General features: G+C 31.4%; 2 protein-coding genes across 2 annotated transcripts; both read left to right on the top strand.

Moving 5' to 3' along the window:
- Positions 1–686: 686 nt before the first annotated feature.
- Positions 687–2,508, top strand: LOC145588197 (uncharacterized). Its single transcript, XM_081644842.1, has one exon. The coding sequence runs from the start codon at positions 837–839 to the stop codon at positions 2,259–2,261; it is 1,425 nt and encodes a 474-aa protein (XP_081500968.1). The 5' UTR covers positions 687–836; the 3' UTR covers positions 2,262–2,508.
- Positions 2,509–11,579: 9,071 nt separating this feature from the next.
- Positions 11,580–11,891, top strand: LOC145589134 (auxin-induced protein 15A-like). Its single transcript, XM_081645692.1, has one exon. It carries the CDS (start codon positions 11,580–11,582, stop codon positions 11,889–11,891), a length of 312 nt encoding a protein of 103 aa, XP_081501818.1.
- Positions 11,892–20,920: the final 9,029 nt, after the last annotated feature.

Raw genomic sequence — 20,920 nt, 5'->3', positions numbered from 1 at the left:
AAAAAAAAAAAAGGTTTATTAATATGTTTCCGAAAAAAAAAAGCTATTATGGGATATACTCGTAATATTTTCTTACCCTTTCTTTTTCATCCAAAAAATCTTTTAGGAGTATTTATGTTTGGAATCTTTATTTTCTAAATTTGTAATACTACCTTCGTTTCATGTTATTTGCAACGATTTTGACATAAAATAGAGAGGAAAAATATCTCATCGTTGCAAATAATATGAAACAGAGGTGGTATTATTTTAAAATTATTTTTCATTCTCTTATTTTTTTTTTTGTCAATTCCTCATTTTTACAATTATGACATTTATTATTTTGTCACAAATTATGACCTTTAGCCTTTTCATCGCGTAGAGTACCCCTCTAAAACAATGTTTTATCCGACTTTTAGATAGAGGTGTCAGTTTGAATGATCGGACCGGGTCTGATAAAGTCGAGTCGGATCGGGTAAATTTTTAAAGTTAAATTATACTAAATTATTATATCTACAAGAGTCTAAATCTAAATAGGATAATTTTCGGGTCGGATTGAATGTGCTTTTTACACCTCAACTTCTAGAAGCAAATGGATGAATGGAAATGGTCCAGGGCAGATTCGTCAGAAAAATCTTACAATTACGTGAATCTTTTTACTCTATGTACTTTGACAAATTGACAACTAACACTGTATACACACCCACGAATAGAAAAGTAGGCTACCTTATCTCAATTCAACCCTTCTGTATTCTAATTTTCTACATAAATCTAGCACCAAAATAATAATCAAACCTCAATCATTTATCACCTAAAGTTTTCATTCATTCATTCTACCTATTCCATCCCATTTTTCTTCAATGGCTCAACAAAAAAAACCATCAATTAAACTCATTTCAGAATGTTTTATCAAACCAAAATATGAAGTTGAAGCTTCTAAACAACCTTACCATTTATCACCTCCTGAAATAGGCATGATTTCCATTGACCCTATTCAAAAAGGTCTTCTTTTTACCATTAATAATAATACACCTTCTAATGATGCTAATGATCGAGTCAATGTTATTTCTAGTCTTTTAGACAAGCTTAAACACTCTCTTTCTATTGCCCTCGTTCATTTCTATCCATTAGCCGGTCGATTCGTTACGGAGAAATACCCAGAAGAGCACGCTTGTACAATCTACATTGATTGTAACAAGGGCCCTGGTGCAAGGCTAATTCATGTTACGGCCCTAGATGTTACGGTTTCGGATATCGTGTCATCCACCGATGTTCCGCCTATTGTTCGATCATTTTTCGATCTCGGTGATATAATGGTTAATTATGATGGTCATACGAGGGCTTTGTTATCGATCCAGGTAACGGAACTCCTAGACGGGGTGTTTATAGGTTTTACTATCAACCATAGTGTGGTAGATGGTACATCTTTTTTACATTTTATTAGCGTATTATCTGATATTTTTGGGTCCGAGGAATATATTGGTCAAAAAAGTACTTTGAAAATCTCACGTCCACCAATTTTTAATTTTAAGCCTTGGGTGAGTAATGATCCCGAAAATATGGTTCCTGAGGTGATTAAATTGCCCTATCTAGAGCCCAAGGAATTCGTAGTCTATGCAGATCAAGGTCTGTTAAGGGAGCGAATTTTTCACTTCTCACCTACGTCGTTGGCTAATCTGAAAGCCAAGGCTAACCAAGAATGTGAAACCAACAATGTTATATCGTCGTTTCAAGCCTTAAGTGCTCTTGTGTGGAGATCCATCACTCGAGCTCGAAACCTACCTTTGGATCAACCAACTACTTGTTCCGTGTTAATTGGTGCAAGGAGTAGGTTTGAACCACCTTTATCTGATGAGTATTTTGGAAATTACATAGGCGGAGCTCAATGGATGTGCAATGTAGAGGAGTTATTGGGCCATAATTTGGGCTGGGTTGCAATGAATTTGCGAAAGGAAATTACGGCCCAAGATGGAAAAGCTATACTTGGTATGTATCAGTTTTTTTGTAAATCCCCAATAGTGTTTAAGCCTGATGGTGCAGAAGATTATCATGGGCCAAACAAAGTGGTCATAGGAGGATCGGCGAGGTTCGATATGTATGGGCCTGAATTCGGGTTGGGCCGTGCTTTGGCTGTTCGCATGGGCTATGCGAATAAGGAGGATGGCAAGGTGACTGCAAACCCGGGGTGTGAAGGGAAAGGGAGTGTGGATTTGGAGATTTGCTTGAGACCTCAATTTATGTCTGCCCTTGAAGCTGATGTGGATTTCATGAGCTACCTGTCATGAACTCCTTACACTAAAAAGCTAGAACGAGCTAATAAAAAACTATTGTAATATGGATGCCGACTAGATTGTTAGAAATTTTAAGGTAATATCAAATACGGAGTAATAAGAGATTAAGTTTTTACATTGGATAAATCAAGTAAAATACATATTTGTTTGAATTACTTTTCATCGTGATGTGTGATGTCATGGGCTCATGCCTCATGGGATGCAAGTATGTAACAATAAAGATTGAATTTTGTCCTGGTGATGTATGTTTGTTTTTCTAGTTAAAAAAAATATGATACGACTCACATGAGCACAAACGCAATTCAAGATATGCATGCCGCATTGCCTGCTCTGAAAAAAAAGTGTTTGACTGTGGGAATTGGACATTCATTGAGGTGCTTATCTTCTGATTGACCCAAGAATATTAAATATACTCCGTAGGCTCTAAAATTGCGACCAAACAAGATAAAAATGAAGAGTAAAAATAAAAACAAAACAAAACAAAATAAAACAAAAAGGTTAAAAAATGTAGAGAGTTGAGCCCTTTTTAAGCTTCTGAGCAGAATCGAGTAAAGTTGAATAAAATGTCAACAGAGTAGAGCAAGTGTCAACAAAGTGGAGCAGATTATTGATATTAAGCAGCAACAGAGTAGAGCAGGTGTGAGCAGAGTTGAGCAGATTATTAATATTAAGTAGAGCTGGGCATAACAGATTTTAACAAAACAGAATAGAGCACAACACTCAAAAAAACAGGGCCTCACTTTAAAGGAAAGAAGGAGCTTCCAGTAAATTAGTTAATTTTTTATTTTTCAAAATTATATGATATATGTCATATGTCATGTAATATATGTCATTTGTTGTTCAATAATCCAAGTAACTGAACATCTAGATGGGGTGTACATAAGGTGATAAGGTTTAGCATTAAACATAGTGTAGGTGATGGTACGTACTGAGTTTACATACTTTTATCATCTTATTACTTTTTTAGTTTTACTTTAGCATTTTTTTTTTAATTTATTTGATAATTAAAAAAGCAAAACCAACTACATATCCTTCCTACTACAGCTACTTTGTGGGCTTCTTTTACATTAAGTTTACGGAGTTTTTAGCACGTTATTTGAAATATATTTTTATCGCCCACCAATATATACTTTACAAGGAGGATACAAAAGTCCTAAAGTTTCTCTTTTTGAATTTTAAGAAGTTTGCAAAACCAATGCTATGTGGAGTTTTATTATTGACAGAGAAAAACTTCCATTTAATACGTTTTTTCTCCAGCTTTGGTAACGCAACTGAAGACTAAGGTCAAGTCAATTATAAAATGAGTTATTAGGCTAATACTTAATCGCTTAATTTAAGACATAACACATATACCACCACCTTTAAAACTTTAATCAATTAATTAGTCACTTAATTTACGGAGTATTTGTTATCTTCACCATTTTTTACTTGATCACTTGACCATCAACACTCAACCTTGACTTGATTCACATCTATCTGTTAACCACGTCGGGAGCTCTCCTAAAAGAGTCCAATCAAGTTAAAAAAAATGAAAGAAAAAGAGTCTAGTCAAATTGTAAGGTAGACAATTATTGGGCAGTAGTTTGGGCTAGACAACCATACATATTCTCATTTAGACCATACTCACAAAGTCACAAGGATTTTGCTAATTTGCCACGTGTTACGGTTTAGGGCGTAACCATGTAGGTATCGGTTCTAATGAACTAAAAAAAAAATACTAGTATATGGAAGATCAGCATTCAGCAAGGGTTGAAATATTTGGGCCAGAAATATGGGCTGGATCGAGGTTTTTGACAACATGCCATGACTAAAGGGAATGTGATGGCCCATTAGCCCTATCTATTAAGCCCCAGTAACTTAACAAGTCTAACTGCCTAAGTCAAGGCCCAAATACGCCATTCCAAGTCAACCACCTTTCGTGACTTAACATAACGATTAAGGTCAATACAATTTTTTTTTTTTTTTTTTTTTTTTTTTCCCATTTATTATTATTATTATTATTATTATTATTATTATTATTATTATTATTTAAAAACTTACTAATGTCATAGGAAAACATCGTGAATGTAATATTCCTCTGTCTCTATATTTTTGTCTCATTTGACTTTTTATGATCTCTAAACCACAACTTAAAACGAACATATTTTTATTTTCATACACGTAAAATTATAAAAAAATGTGATACTAATAAATTATACCAACTAAGTTACTAGCATGTATTTTTTTTGGTGTTCCACCTGCTTCACCCTTTGGGCTAATCCGGATTCGGGGATCAGTTTTGGGTGGTTAGGTTCCAGTCCCCTCTCATTTGTTGTTGCGAGGGATCGAATTTAGGTCCTCCCTATCAAGTGTAGTCTCAATCACCACTACACCAACATCCAATTGATAGTTACTAGTATGTATTAGGTTAGAAATAGTAATAAACTAGTTTTGATCCCGTACAATGCACGGATTTATAAAATACAGTAAGATTTATAAAATACGGTAAGATTTATTAATAATAATAGTAAATTGAAATTAAATGTCTTAAGTAATTTTTTTTATAATATGAATTTATTAATGTCTACCCTTTAAATAAAAAACATTTTGGAGGGAAAATTTTTCACAAAATTATGCCAAGTGTCTCCTCCGATAATTACTTTAGTATAAGTATAGATTGACCATAAGTTGTGTTCAGTTATACATCCATTTTGATCAAAATACTATGGATGAAAACCAAATTTTAAAGAAAGCAAATAGAGAAGAAATATAAATATGAAGGGATGAGGCACAAAAAGATTATAAATGATAAAATGTTTTCTCTTATTCTCATTTTACCAGACTTATTTTCATGTTAAGATGTCAAAATTTTGTACATCATTTTTTCTTATAGAAAACTTTTTCTCTAAATTTAGGTTTCACATACACTCACCTAATTTTTTTTATTTACATAAATTCAAAACTCATTAACTGTGTCATTGCGAAGGAAGTAATTTAACCATTAAAGATAATATGATAGAGGAATATTTAATTCTAAGTCAACTTAGGATTTTTACATACCCTTGAGAAAACAACCTTTTTAACCCTAGGACCATATATCCGACAATATCCTTAGCGTTGAATAACATAATGTTTTCATTTTTCCTAAAAGACAATATTTTTAGCGTTGCATTCGACGATTCTTAGCCTCTTAGTGTTAGGGCAACTTCAGCGACAAACTCAATTTAGTGGATTTCAGTCTCACTTCAATAAACAGGACCACTAACACACTTATGATCTTCTTATGCATTGAGCACTAGACACTTCACAGTTCACACTACACTTTCACCTCTCATACGAAGTTATATATCCATGGAACCGAATTCGCCAAATGCTTGGCTATAGCATCATCAGAGGTTTACGCAGAACCACATTATAAATGAAGGTCCCATTTTAATTATGAAATTGAGCTGTCTTTCTCTCAACCTTTGAACATATCTGTTTGCCAATTACGGTAGTATGTACTTAATTATGTGATGGTTAATACTTAATAGCGACATTTTAGTTCTTCAATAGTTCCCTTGAAAATGTCATATTACATCCTTTGAACTTAGTTTAAAGCTTATTTAATCCGTTAGTTGCGATGAAATGCTTTCTAGAGTCACAAATATTTGTTTTACGTCTTTGATCTATATACAGATAAATGCTTGAAGCTAATCTATGAAAAAAGCATTATATTATTATTATTACATCATTCATGGTAAGATTAGATAAAATGAGAGAAACATTGGGAGTAACGGCTAAAGCATCATACATACTTGGAACAATTTTTTTTCACGCTTGCTGAGACATGTTTCAATCATTAATTCTTTAATTAATAATATGTAAAAATTATAAACATTTGATACTAAAATTGTAAGAATCGAGACAAAGCTAACAAGTTTCTAAATAACTAGAGTTTACTTAACTATAAACCGTCAAATCTAGTAAAAGTGAAACACATAAATAGTGTAAAAGTCAAACTATTGCAACTATAAAAAACAGAAAAAGTATATAGGTTACACCAAATAGGGTCAAACATAACCGTAATACAATTTTTTTTTTTTTTTAAAAAAAAAAAAAAACCTATACAATACATATCTTTTCTAATAACATACACCTCAGCTTGTAGCTAGGCACAGTATCTAAAAAATAATCAAAGAAGCAAGGTAAGCAGACAAATTGCGTGGTAAGTTTTAAAAAAACAGGGGAATTATTTAATACAACAATTCAACAAACCCATTATTAATAAGATGAAATTGAGCAGTCTCATTCCAAGGTTTGGACATGCCCTTTTGTCCAAATACAACAGCAAATTAAGGTGCTTATTATTATTATTATTAGGATGATTATATAAGCGACATGACATTCCGCCTCCTTAATAGTTCACTTGAAAGTTGCATATCGTATCCTCTGAACTTGGAGCTCGTGTTGGCTGGTGGCAACTCAGGAAATAGCATAGTGTTGCATTACATGATAGATTTATTTTAATGCATGGTACGTACCCAATTTGTTGATAATAGTCCTAAAGGGACCGAAACCTAATCCAATTGTAACCGGCTTCTTATAGGCCCAATAACGACAATCTATTAATGACGGAGTCAAAGCCTATCAACCTTGTCTAACTTAAACTCCAATCCAAATATATCATGGAACCTGTTATAAAACCTTGCCTAACTTAAACTCAGAACCAAATATATATCATAAAACCTTGTCCAACTTAAACCTAATCCAAAATTTGAGCTCGAGTATTCGAGAGGTTGTTATATACACTCGGGTGTGTCGTACACCAATGAGAATTTATTCTCATTTTGATGATTGTTTTTCACTTTATCGTCAATTAAAGAGCAAAAACTAACCTTAAGTTAGTTGGGTGTACAGTACACTCGGGTGTATATAAGAAATTCTACGAGTATTCATCTAGACGATTTGGTATCATTAGCTCGAGTATTGGACCTGTATTGGTCTATTATTAGAACTAGTTTTGAACTCGTAGGATACAACTCTATGAGTTTGAGGCCGAGATCATTAAATATACGAATTTTTCAGCTCCCGCCAAGTAACGGAAGCCGTGTGAATTGAAATAATGTGCAGCGCCGCATGTTCCGTTCACAGGCATTGACCTAGGAATAGTTTGCAAGCAAGTTTTATTTTCAGTCTCACAAATTTACTATCACTACATATAAACGTTATAAATATGAAAGACTATTCAATGGCTACATAAAAAATATGGCCATTGTAACTAATTTCAATCTCAACCGTTTAAATATTAATAATTATCTTATCCATTTAATATTTGACTTTTAAAATATGAATGTCTTAAAAACTAATTTATTTTGAAAAGAAAAAAAAAAAAAAAAAAAACTGAAAAAAACTACTTGTCAGTTGTCACTGCCCTTGATGATCTTCTAAGTATTTAACCTTCATCCTAATCTCCATTAAATAACTATAGAGGAACAATTAAAACATGGATATGATTGAAGTATATATAAAAAAACAATCAATGGAAAACTACCAACTAATCTTCAAAAAGAAATATGATTTTATACATTGGATAATTTAATACGAAGTAGATGGATGATTGGATAGGATCAAATTCATTCTTGCACTAATTTGATTTCTTTTTATGTGATTCTGTCTCCTCTTTGCACCCCACTCTTCTATCAAATTCTCCCCATAAATCTTATGAATTAAGCTTCTGATGCTCATTTTCGGCAGCAAGTTTCAACAATAAATGCAAATTCGTCGAAATCCTTAGCATCGGAAAGTTATTAAATTGCAATATCTTTGTTTTGGTTGACAATGGTGCATAATTTTTCTAGTGGATTGTGGTCATTCATACTTTGCAGATTATTATCAATGGAAGATTGAAAGCTGTCATAGTAGTTTAGTTTATAGAGGAGTAAGGAAAATAGTTAAAGAAATTTTTTTGGGGTTTTTTTTTTTCTTTGTCAACTTAAATCAATGGCCCTTATTTACATAATATTAATCAATGGTGTAGATTTCGTTTTTATAATGGCTACAATTTTATTGTAGCCATCGCAAAACTGTCCTTATAAATATACCTCTACTATATACATGTACTCATCAACTCTTAAAGCAATAGATCGATTATTAACAATTTTGATTGTAATAAATATCTTATGTGAAAATTATAATAAAATTACTAATTTGGAGACTTCATTTTTTTTATTTTTTTTTTCACTTGTGTCATTATCTAATTTGTGTCAACGTAACCATGTACAATTCAACATTATATTACCCTAACAACGTGTTACATAAAAATAGGTGGCAAAGTTAGATCATCAAACCATCAATGTATGAAAGAAAAGAAATTGTATGTTTGAGGTTTAGGGTTTAAAACTTGTAAAAATTACATGACTTATTTTCCTTTGGATGGCTGCTGTTATTTCTAGGTTGTGAAAGTGTCTAAATTAAAGGTGATGATACTTGCTTACAAATAATTTGAGTTCATCTTGGTCCTAGCTCATCTATTAAAAATAAATACCTTGAGTGAGCTCAACATATCCAATAATCCATAGTCGACCTTAAATTATATTCAACATAAAACTTGACTCAAAATGCCCATAAACAATTGTTTCAAGTATACATAGTATAAATTACAATAACAAAAGTATTTCACATGTGAATGATTATTATTATTTTTTATTTTTTTTTAAAAAAAGAAATAGAATGATTACAATAAAGAGATCACTAGGATAAAGACTATACTATCATACGTATAACATAATATAATACAGAAGCACCAATATCATACGTATAACATGAAATGATATTTTATTTATTTATTAATATTATTATTATTATTATTATTATTATTATTATTATTATTATTATTTATTTAAGTTCAAAATATCCAACTGATTGATCACAAGGATAAAGACTATACTACTCTGAAGTTAAACTTAGAAGTATTGAAAGGTAACCCTAAAAAGCCTAGTTTGAAAGGTATAACTCAAGTAGGTCAAACCTTTTGTAAGTGGCATACAATGTTGATTAGAACTAAAGAGAAGTCATTTTCTGATCTAATAATAATGATTAAATTAGATTCTACATCATGTTTTAGTGGTCTTGTCATTTGTCAAATGTGCATGCATTTGTGGGCAAAATTGCATTTGATAAGTCAATTTTAATGGTAGTAATTCGGCCCAATATTAGCTTTTCTTATGGGCCATCAAATTAAATTAAATATTTTTGAAAGCAATGCAATTAAGTTAATGTAAAGTCTACTCATATTATAATTTGTTAGAGATTAACGCGACTAATAGAATAATATGTCAATTAGTATTGTTTGTTCTTGGCAAAAATCATAATAAGCAATAATAAGTCAGTGTGAAATCTTAAAAATACGGAGTACTTATTGTGTTGGATTGAATTATGAATTTGACTTTTTATGCTCGAGAATTTTATTCAAAGATTCCCACATTAGAAGTGGGCTCTTATCCATCTATATTTGCGAGGAAAATTCTATAAGTCCACTCATAGATATGAGTTTATTACAACCATGCATCAAGTAATGATAATTCACCACCTCATTATAGGACCAACAATCGCCTTAAGAGGTCATGACTATCAAATACTTCGTAAATCACTAATTAACCACCATAAGACACACATCACCACAATCGCTCAAGGTAATATAGTAAACATGTAACATGTTACATGTAGCCATATGTACGTGAATTAAATAACACGATCTCACTACATATACCTTTCCAAAATATTACCACAACTTAGTTGAGATTGTATAATCTGTCAACTCTTTCGAGGTTTCCAAGTTCGACAACACATTATTTTTTCATCCCTTAATTTGTTTACCTTGTTCTTATATATACAACATAATATGAAGCCACTATGATTTTTATCCCTACCTCCTCCTCACCATTATTTGATGGTATTGTTGGAATGCCGAATGCCTTGAATCTGGAATATCTTGTGACCCAACAGTACATAATTATTATAAACTCAATAAGGGTAAAATAAACCTATTCATTATATCAGTACTTTATACTCTAGCTCAGTTCGTAACTTTTTAAAAACGTTTTTTTTTCACATGAATGTAGCTAACATATTATTAATGAACCACAAAAAATCTTTATCTTTCCACCCAGCGTAAGACTCGTAAGACGTAACAACTATATACCCGGCCCGTATAGCTTCCATAACCATTTCTCTATCATTTTTAATGCACACCACCTAAAATTTGACTCTTTCGAACATATCCACGACTCTCCCCCACAAAACACACATGCAAATGTACGTTGGTGTATACTTCTAATCCACTACATTGTACGTCCAAACCTGAGCATGATACATTGCTTGCTTCTAGCTACTTCAATTTATTTATCTAATAGTTGGTATATCCACTTATATTACACACAAAATATAGTACTAGTATACACTTAGATATATATATTGGTTTTTTTTTTTCTTAGTTAGCAACAAAAATATAACCCACGTATTAGCATGTGATATGTCCTTGTCTCCCTCTTTATTGATGTCAAAAAAGCAAAATTGGTCCAAAAGCTTCATTCTAGTTTTGTGGTCAAGTGGACAATTCCTATTGGAAAATATGGGGCCACTTCCAACAACTAGAATGAATAATAATTAGGTTCAAACACAACCACAGAGATAATTAATTCTTCCGTCCTACTAAGATTATTACCCCATTTAAAGCATACAATTTTTAAAAAAATCTTTTAATAGTTGCATGGCATACAGATCGTAAAGGTAGAAATTATGTATACCATTAAACAAACTAGGCAAATTAAATTTAATAAGACCGATATAAATCAATATTTATTTTCATACATAAGAGAACTTTAGTGGAACGAAGGGATCGGAGTTGTACTTATACAACAAACTATGTACTACTACTACTACACCAACCTATATATTATACACTCTAACTAAGTTCATATTATAAAAATGAATTTAATTAATCCCTTTTTTATTTTAAAATTAAATTTATATTTGGGAGAACTTAACATATCAAGTCTATATGCATTGCCTTGGACATTTTCCTAAGGCAAATTGGGTAATCATTTAAAAGAATGGGCCTCCTTGTCTACTAAATGCTCAATATATACAACTAACAAACCGTGGGTGTGATCCGCAAATCATAGTGTAATTACATTTACACCCCACGGTAATATTACAAACACTATATAAACCTTTCATGCTCAACATATCATTTCATACACACTCAACTCAAATACTACATACATACATAAAAAAAATACCACTAAAAATTTTAAGAGAGTCTAGCTAAGAACAACCAAAATCAATATTATTATGGGTATTCAATTGATGGAGAAAATGCAAGCAAAGAGAATTCTTCAAAGAACTCTATCTAACAAGAAGACGCGATCACCTTCAAGCTCAAACGCGGATGTACCAAAAGGGCATGTCGTAGTTTACGTAGGAGAGACTTACAAGAAGAGGCAAGTCATCCCAATTTCTTACTTGAACCACCCTTTGTTTCAAAATGTACTTCATGTGGTGGAGGAAGAGTTCGGGTATGATCATCCGATGGGTGGTCTTACAATCCCTTGTAGCGAAGACTATTTTTCGAGTCTCATATCTCTCATTAGGTGTTCGTCGTAAGAAATTGTTAACAAGTATATTACTTCGTACGTAGTAGTAGATTATTATTAATTAGCCATCCTAGCTTTTAATTGTTCATCATGTTTGTCCATGGGTTGGAATGATCGACCATGTATACCTTCATGATTAAGATCACGGTAAAAATTGTTTATTTTTCAAATTTTTGATTGACTAATTAAATTATGTGATCTTCAAGACACTGTGAATTATATATGCATAAATTATCTCATTTTTCATGATAGAGTATATAAATCGATTCTGGATTTCAACCATGAGCTAGCTTAACGATCTTTTTGTTTCCTTATCTTTAACAAACTTGGATAAGATTTACACCTTTTTCTACCAATTATAATCTTGGTAATTTAATCTACTATACACTTTTATGTCTTCATCTAAATATTAAGCTTTATGGTAATTTAATCTACTATACACTTTTATGTCTTCATCTAAATATTAAGCTTTATGATACTGTATCTCTCACATGGAGGAACTTAGCTACCCTCCATTTTCTCTAACCTTTTTGTCTCTAACATTTTGAAAAAAAATATCTTCAAATTAAACTTCAAATTGCTAGCTACTACAAACATTTGGCTAGCCTTCATACATGGCCTACTTATATTTGTGTCCCTTTCATATTATCGATGTTATTTTCGTTATGTTTTGAAAAATATCTTTTAGAATGAGGAATGGCTAAATTGGCATACATATTTTATGTCTCTTTCTTGATTATAATGTTATGTTCTTTTGCTTATACTTTGTTTGGTATAATTGAGTCATAAATTTGTTTCTCCTTCGTGTAAGGCGTCTTTTCTGCCCATCTTTTAGTGTTACATTGTCTCTTCACTTATAAAATGTTCATAACTTGAGAAAATGATATAAAGATATGACAAATCCTTATTAATACTTTGTACGTAGTAGTATATATACATCAAATTAAATGTGAAGATCGATCTCTGCTAGAAAAAAGATACATTGTCTAAATTATTTAATAATAGTCATATTGAAGATTGAAAGATCTACTACTGGTATTATATGCGAATGATTGTACTTTACATTTCAAATGATGGACCATTGGATTGAATTTAATTAGTTATCACATGAATAATTCAAATTACACTATCAAAATATTACATGACTATTAAATTTGGACAGATGTAGTTTTTCTTTTCATTTAAGAAATGAAATTTGAAAGTCGGCATGATATATATTGCCTCGCGCAATGGCCGAGCAAACAACAAGAATGTAGTAATTAGCTTCCCTTATTGCACCAACAAAAGCAAGAAACACTTGGTAGGATTTGGTGTTTGATTAATCATATATATCCATTTATATAACTGTAATAGTATGGGCACCAACACTTCTATTATAAGCTGGGAAAAAGCAACTCATCATGCCATAGTATGGGCATAAACACGTACACAAAATAGTGAAACTTCTATGCTTCAATTTTTGAGTAAATTATAACTATATATATTGATAACATCTTATATAGTTTTTGATCTTATCTGAAGATGAGTACATTGGCATGTGATTTAAGAGATGAATATGGTTGAAATTGGTTGATATGTTTCATGGATAATTGGAATAAACTTGTACTCTTCCAAAGGTTTAAGAGAGTTACACCTTGGCCGGTATGCATATATATATAGATACTACTACTATTACTACATATGTACGTACACATATTCAAATTTAATCAATACAAACATTAGCAGTTCAAACTGAAAATCAACATAAAAATTGATTTTTGATAACGCTTAACATACAAGTTATTATTGTAATAACTTAACGTGTATTCATAGACACCGGTTAGATGAATCAATTAGACAAACCGTATCAATCTCGATTTATTATACCAAACTAGCTAGCTAAGTAATTCATCATACAAGTATCTATTAGTAGAAGTACGTGTCTATAAGACCATAATCAATCATGGACTAAAATAAACATAATAGAAATAATTAATCCCTCAATTCCATATCCATATCGCCAATATCGGATCCCCTCTAACTTTATCTCCACGTACTACAAATACTATCTGGAAAAGTGAGAAAATTAAAGTGAGATCATTGGTTGATTTGGTTGTTCCTTTTTGCATAATAGATAGATCATATTTGGAAATTAATAAGTGCGAGAAGTGAATCCCAAGGATGGGATGGACCAACTAACTAAGGATAAATGGAAATTTTTCTTTGCCTAAGTAAGAATTGAGTAGAATAGGAAAAAAAAAAACTTTATGGAATATAATCAACTGAAAGAGGGAAAAACTTTGTGGAACATAATATAATGTGTTTGAGAATAGTTTAACAATGCACCAACTTCAAGACGATAAAGCGAAGCTTATTTTATTTGAAAGAGAAGGTATTGCGTGAGACTTGCCTCACCACTAGTTTATTTTATACAAAAATGACATGTTGAATGGAATGTTTTGTTGATTTATTTACGAAAATATCATTAAATAAACGATATTTGTTTATCACGAATATAAACTTGTATTTTCCCTTTTTCTTTCAGCTTCTGCTCAACTTGTTGTGGCATGCAAAGTTGTTCTGAATCATTGATGTACTAGCAAATAGCACGGAATAGTACTAAAGAAAACAGCTAAATAAAGTAATGCTAAAGATAATGGTTCTTACTTTCATACAATCCTTTTGCTCCAAAACTAACTCAACCAGAAAACATGCAATAAACTTTGCCAAACTAAAATGCATGTCTACCTATGTCCAATGACCAATGGGAAGACAATTCTCGAGCTCCAACTTCGTAATTACAATTAAGACCTAAGTTTGTTACACCACTTGTTGTAAAATAATTGGTATATCTGATAAATTAGAGAGAAGAGATAATAGAATGGTTTTTGTATTGCTTGCTTGTTTATTATTCATCAATAGGTTGAGTATTTATACAAAACCTAACCTCATAAGATAGGAAACAATATTCCTAAAAGATATACCATATATCCTAATGATATATTCTCAAAATAATATCTTAACATAAATATCCTAAATATATTATTCTCTTAAATGATATATACGGAAAATATATCACACATATATTTTCCGATATCTCTAACAATATCTAACCTGTTAATAAATCGATCTTTTAAAATAATTATATTTATCTAGTACGGTATTGTCTCTTGACACTTTAAACGTCATAGTGTCTTTGTAACTAATAAATAAATATCTTCTACAATGTAATAGATTAAAGATCATGATTATTGTTGAGTATTATTTTAGACAACAAAATAAAGTTAAATCAAGTTTATTCGCCAGTATCATTACCTTATACTCCATATAAATTAAATTGGAAAGGTTAATTAAGTCTCTCTAAAGCTAACATGAACGATAAGTATGTTAGTAACATTACATAAAGTCAAAATAATGCAGGTATTAGTAAACAAATTATTATGTGATGTGTGAAATTTGGAATATATTGACAAATAAACTTTGATATAGCTAGCAAGTTGTTAGTTATGTCTGCTTGTACGTTACTATACTTACAAAATGGAAAGAAAAAAAAAACATTATTACGGAGTAGAATATAAATCTTATCATATAGACATAAATAATTAAAGGAAAATGTTATACATAGCCTTTAGGGCTACATATAAGCATTAAATTTACACTTGAAAATCGTAAAAAGCTAAGAAATCATCAAAATATAAACATTAATAACACCGATTTACGCGTGTTTGTCATGAATTCCTAATTTTATACAATTTTCAAAAGTATATTTAATACTTATTAAATATTGAGGCAATCCCAAAGAATATTGAAGTTGTTTTATTGGAGGACCTGAGTGGAGTGATGCAGACTAGGATGGTGCCGGCAGGATCATTTAGCTAGTTTTCTTTTGTTAGTTTGTTTTTTCTTTTGCTTTTGTTGTTTCTTTATTTTATTTTCTTGTTTTTTTTATTTATTTTATTTTATTTTATTTTATTTTTGGGGCTTTGCCCTCTCCTTCACCCAAAAAAAAAAAAGACATAAATAATTAAATATTGAATACATACTCCAAAGTCCAAATATAGTACTTATCTGAAAATAATTACTAAGAAATTAAACAAAACGCAAATTTATTGAAATAGAATAATTCACATCTCAGATATGAGTACGAAACTTTTTGAATATTTTGATCATGCACATAAATGGCGTCTATTGCTTATATTATACGCAGGAAACGGTGGACAATTTGCAATTTTGTCTAAGAAATTTCTCAAAATATAACGAATCCAAATGGCACACATACTTGCCACATATAATTGATAATTCCATGTGATATGTACCTGAAATCCTTGGATTTGTTCATAATCCAAACAACATAAAAATATTGCAAAGTTTTCAAATATATTAATTTACATAATATAAAGTTTTTGTATTGAATTCTAATACTATGCTCAAGTTGCTATTGAGATAAAATCTTTCTCAATTTGCATATTATTAATTGTATTACCCTATTTTCATGTTAACTCTTGTCTCTTAACAAATTAATTTGACTTCTTTTCTTATGATGTATATATATACACACAATTCAAACCTATTATCAAAATCAATCAATTCAAGTATAACTCTCTTAGCTTACACTTCATATAGTTTCTTAACATACTTGATCATATCAACTCTTCTAAGATTGATATGGCAATCCAAATCAAAGAAATTCTTCATACTAAGCAAGTAAGGCAGCTTATATTTTCGATAAAACAACGTTTTTCAAAACAAAAATTAGCCATACTACGAGTACCTAGAGGGCACTTTGTAATCTATGTAGGCGACGATGAAGAAGAAAAGAAGCGTTTCGTGGTTCCGATTTCATACTTGAAGAACCCTCTATTTCAAGAACTATTGAGAAATGCTGCCGAAGTTTTTGGTTATGATCATGGAAAAGATGGCTTAATTTTGCCTTGCTCTGAGATTTTCTACCTCAACCTTGTATCTCAATTGAATAATGCATGCGTGATTAGATAACATCGCTAACCATGCAAGCACATACATTCTTTCAACGACTATTTTGGTTATATATATAATACACCTACGTGATTACTATTCTTTTTTTTTTGTAAAAGTTTATGATTGATCGGAATTATTTAATTTGATTCAATTTTATTAATCTCTGCTTTTATTAATAGACCGATAGACGTACTAAAGATGTAGCGCAACTCGTCATAGTTCATTAATCCCTTCAAATACATGATAAGAAAATGTGAGATTGAAGAATCAAGATCACTTTAAACAATAGATATTGAAACCAGCTGCAAAGTAATACAAAATTAGAATGAAAATCGCGATTGCTTTTGGTAATCAACACCATACTAATTTTACAAGTACTTTGCTAAAATTATCAAAATATTATTCCTTCAAACTAATTAAAGATAATTCTCACAATATAATAGTGCATGCATACATGCAAATAACTAGAATTAATGGCAACGTTATTATTATTAACTAGCCTTCTGTCCCGTGCAATGCACGGGTTATTCATAGATAATTGTATTGAGAGATGAGTGATGAAATATCAATAAATTAGTATGGGTGTAATGTGTAACAAAAACCATGATTAAAGAAATTTATCTTTTTAGACTTTGATTCAAAATGAAGCTTTGTGAAAAAGAAGGTGAGGGGAACTAAAATTAAATAAGAAAAGGAAAAGGTTGAATTGAAGAGGGGAGATGAAGATGAAGGGTTTAATGAAAGAGTGAAGAAAGATATTGTAATAAAAAAAAAATTAAACATATAAGATGACATGTGGCACATTGGCTTGGAAAAGAAGATGGAGAAGTGTAATAGGATGAGGACACATGTCTTTTTAGTTTGAGTTTTTAAATACTAAGTATAGATATAGATTACGTACAATGTGTACGTGCTAAAATAGAATATGTTGATTACATTGCACCTCACTAAAAAAAATCTAATAAAAGTAAAGTTTAAGCCAATTGACTTAAAATATGGATATATTTCAAGTAGTACTCTGTATTAATCACATATATAGTTCATACAAAAGTAGTAAAATTGGGGCATGGATACACCTACCCACTGGGTAGTTTACCTGGTTGACGTGGAACTAACATGGCAATGATGTGGCAATGAAGTGTAATTTTTTTTATAAAAAAACTGTTTATTTGACCCACTTTTAACACCATAAAATCATTAATGCAATTTAATTTTCCAATAAGCATAATACAGAGAACTAGACAACATATTTAATGCATTCCAATTTTCTAAATCTAAATCATTAAAACTGAAGTTTTAATGTACTGTACAACCCAAAATAAATTATTTTTTTTATTTTTGTTTTAAAAAAAAGACCATTTGCATTCTTCATGAGTACAACAAGAAGGTGCTAACTATTTTTCTTTATTGACAAAGTCTTGCATATTTTTCCTTATCAAAAAAGTATACTCCATAATTATCCAAGCTTTAATCAAAACAGTATTCTGTAATTTGGCTTCAAGTGATGATGTCCTTTTGATAACAATAGTAAAGGAGTTTATCACAGGTTAGTAAACTATTTTTTATATCATAATCTATCAATTTGCTGTGGTATGAAATAATCTTCTTGAAAGCAGATATAGTTTATATTTAATCATATACCTATGTGATAACTTAAATTATTAAGAACGATTTTTTTATAGTCAATATTTTAATTATAATCAAAATAATACTAGTTTAAAAAATCGGATATTTGATAGTTATTCTATAACATTATATTTATGATATTTGAAAACATTGTAAACGATTTTTTTTAACACGATATATTCATGTGAAACGATTTTTTTTAATCAAACAATAAAAAAAACGGAAATTTCATGAAATGCCCCTGAGTAATTTTTTTATTCACCAAATACCCATGAAAATTTTCAAATTCACCAAATACCCATCAGTTACTGTACAATATCATTAAATGCCCTTTTACCTAACTGACGTTAACTCCCCGTTAGTGGTTTTTTGTATTTCACCATATAACCATACTATAAGAATGTTTTTCACCATATACCCAAACTTAAAAAACCTTTTTTCACCATTTAGCCCGAAAATGTTGCTAGCAATTTTTGAAAAAAAACTAGCCGTTGGCCTTTAAAACAGAAAAATAACGGCTAGTTCCTTTTGCTTATATATTGAAGCCTCTCATACTTGATATTTCATATCAAATACAAGCATGAATTCACAAACCTCTTCTTCCTCTTATGAATCTTCATATGTTAGAGTTCCTAATAAAACTTGTAGTTGTGGAAAGAAATTTGCAATTCGAAGTTCGGAAACAACAAAAAATCCCCAAAGGTTATACTACAAGTGTGATGCATGTGACAACTTCAAATGGTGTAGAGGTGTTGTAGAGCACAACCCTGCCTTTAATGAATGCCAAAGCAAAGAAGTAACAGCAGGGGAAACTAAAATGAAGCAAGAGATGAAGGTGCTCAAGAAAAAGATGCAGCAGCAGCAAAGATTAGTTAATGCAGCAATCAAAATAGGGGTTGTAATGTTTGCAATCATTGTATTTGTAACATTTAAGTGACTTAATAAAATGTTTACAACAATGTGCAAAATAAAAAGTGTTGTAATTACATATGATTATGTTTTTGTCCAAAAAAAAAACCACATTCTACCATCTACTGACAGGAAATCTAGGGACTTGATTTCAATGTCATTACAAAAAAATATGGCAGTGGTGGACTTCCAAAAAATTATGGCAGATGTGAACTATCCATTTTTAGTGCTTCTTGTTTTCCTCTGTTTTGATGAAGGTTGGTGAGAGGTGCTTCCACCATCAGTTTGTGCCTTCCTCTTCCCTCCCTTTCCTTTTCCTTGTCCAGCAGCACCACTTGCAGTTGTGCTCTTGTTCTTGCAAGTTAAAGCATTATGCCCCAACTCCTTACAGATCCCACATTTGCTGTTCTTGTGCCTTTTGCCTTTCCTTGCTTCATGTGGGGCCCTTTTTCTCTGTTTTGCTGGTCTGCCAGCACCTCTCTTGACTGGTGGGGGCAGAATTGCAGGAACATCAAAATTTGGCCACTGTGTGGGGTCAGCCATAGGGTGGATGTGCTGGGCATAAGTTGCTTTGTATGCGGCCCCTTTGAAGTATGGTGAAACAAATGTGGTGGGTTCTAATCTTTGGTGATATATCACCCTTAAGCCATGCTTACAGGGAATGCCAGAACCTTGACATTTGCCACACCCACATGTCATCAAATCTAGATTGACAGGGAATTTCACATGCTTATCTCTGACCTCAAACTCCCTTCCCCCACAAGCAGTAACATGACACAATCTAGAGTCATCACTTCTACTTTGGAGTATGTTTTGTGCATGCTCTGTCAGTTGATGAGGCTCCATGTCTATAGCCTTGTCAAATCTTGCTCCCACTCTCTTCATCACCCAATTCCTTACAGTTTCATTATACAACACATAATTAGTTTCATATAAAAAACAACAATGCATAACAACAAACATGGATACAGTAGTTCTACCTTCAAGTAGTGTCAGCACAGGCATATCTCTGAAATCCTTTGTCTTGGAATTGAAAGACTCGACAAAGTTTGTTGTGTTGTGATCACAACAGACTCTGGTGTCAAACATCTTCCTTGACCATTGTTCTGGTACTTCCCTTAAGTACACCTCAGCTACACCAGCATGCTCCTTGATTTTTGTCATTGCTTTCTCAAACACATACTCATTGTATGCATCTGCAGCTATCCAAAATAGTTTGTGAAAAGCTGAACCACTCCACCCTGCTGACTTACAGTTGGAGTATAGATGTTGGCAACAAATCCTCCTTGTTGCCTTTGGGTACACATCATGAATTGCAGCATCAACTCCCTAATTAAGCAACAAAGATAAATATACACACATTTAGGAACTCATAGCAATTGGTTGATGAAAATATATGATCAAAATGAACATAAACACATAATATGTAAGCTTACCCTCATTCTATCAGAAATAAAGGTCCAGTCATCTTTATGACAACCTTCAGTTGCAAACAGGCATCTCAGGTTTCTGAAGAAATATGTCCAGCTCTCAGTGCTCTCAGTGTCA

This window comes from Chenopodium album, chromosome 17 (genome assembly GCF_948465745.1).
Source record: "Chenopodium album chromosome 17, dcCheAlbu1.1, whole genome shotgun sequence".
Taxonomy (NCBI): Eukaryota; Viridiplantae; Streptophyta; class Magnoliopsida; order Caryophyllales; family Amaranthaceae; genus Chenopodium; species Chenopodium album.
This window is presented reverse-complemented; position numbering and strand designations above follow the sequence as displayed.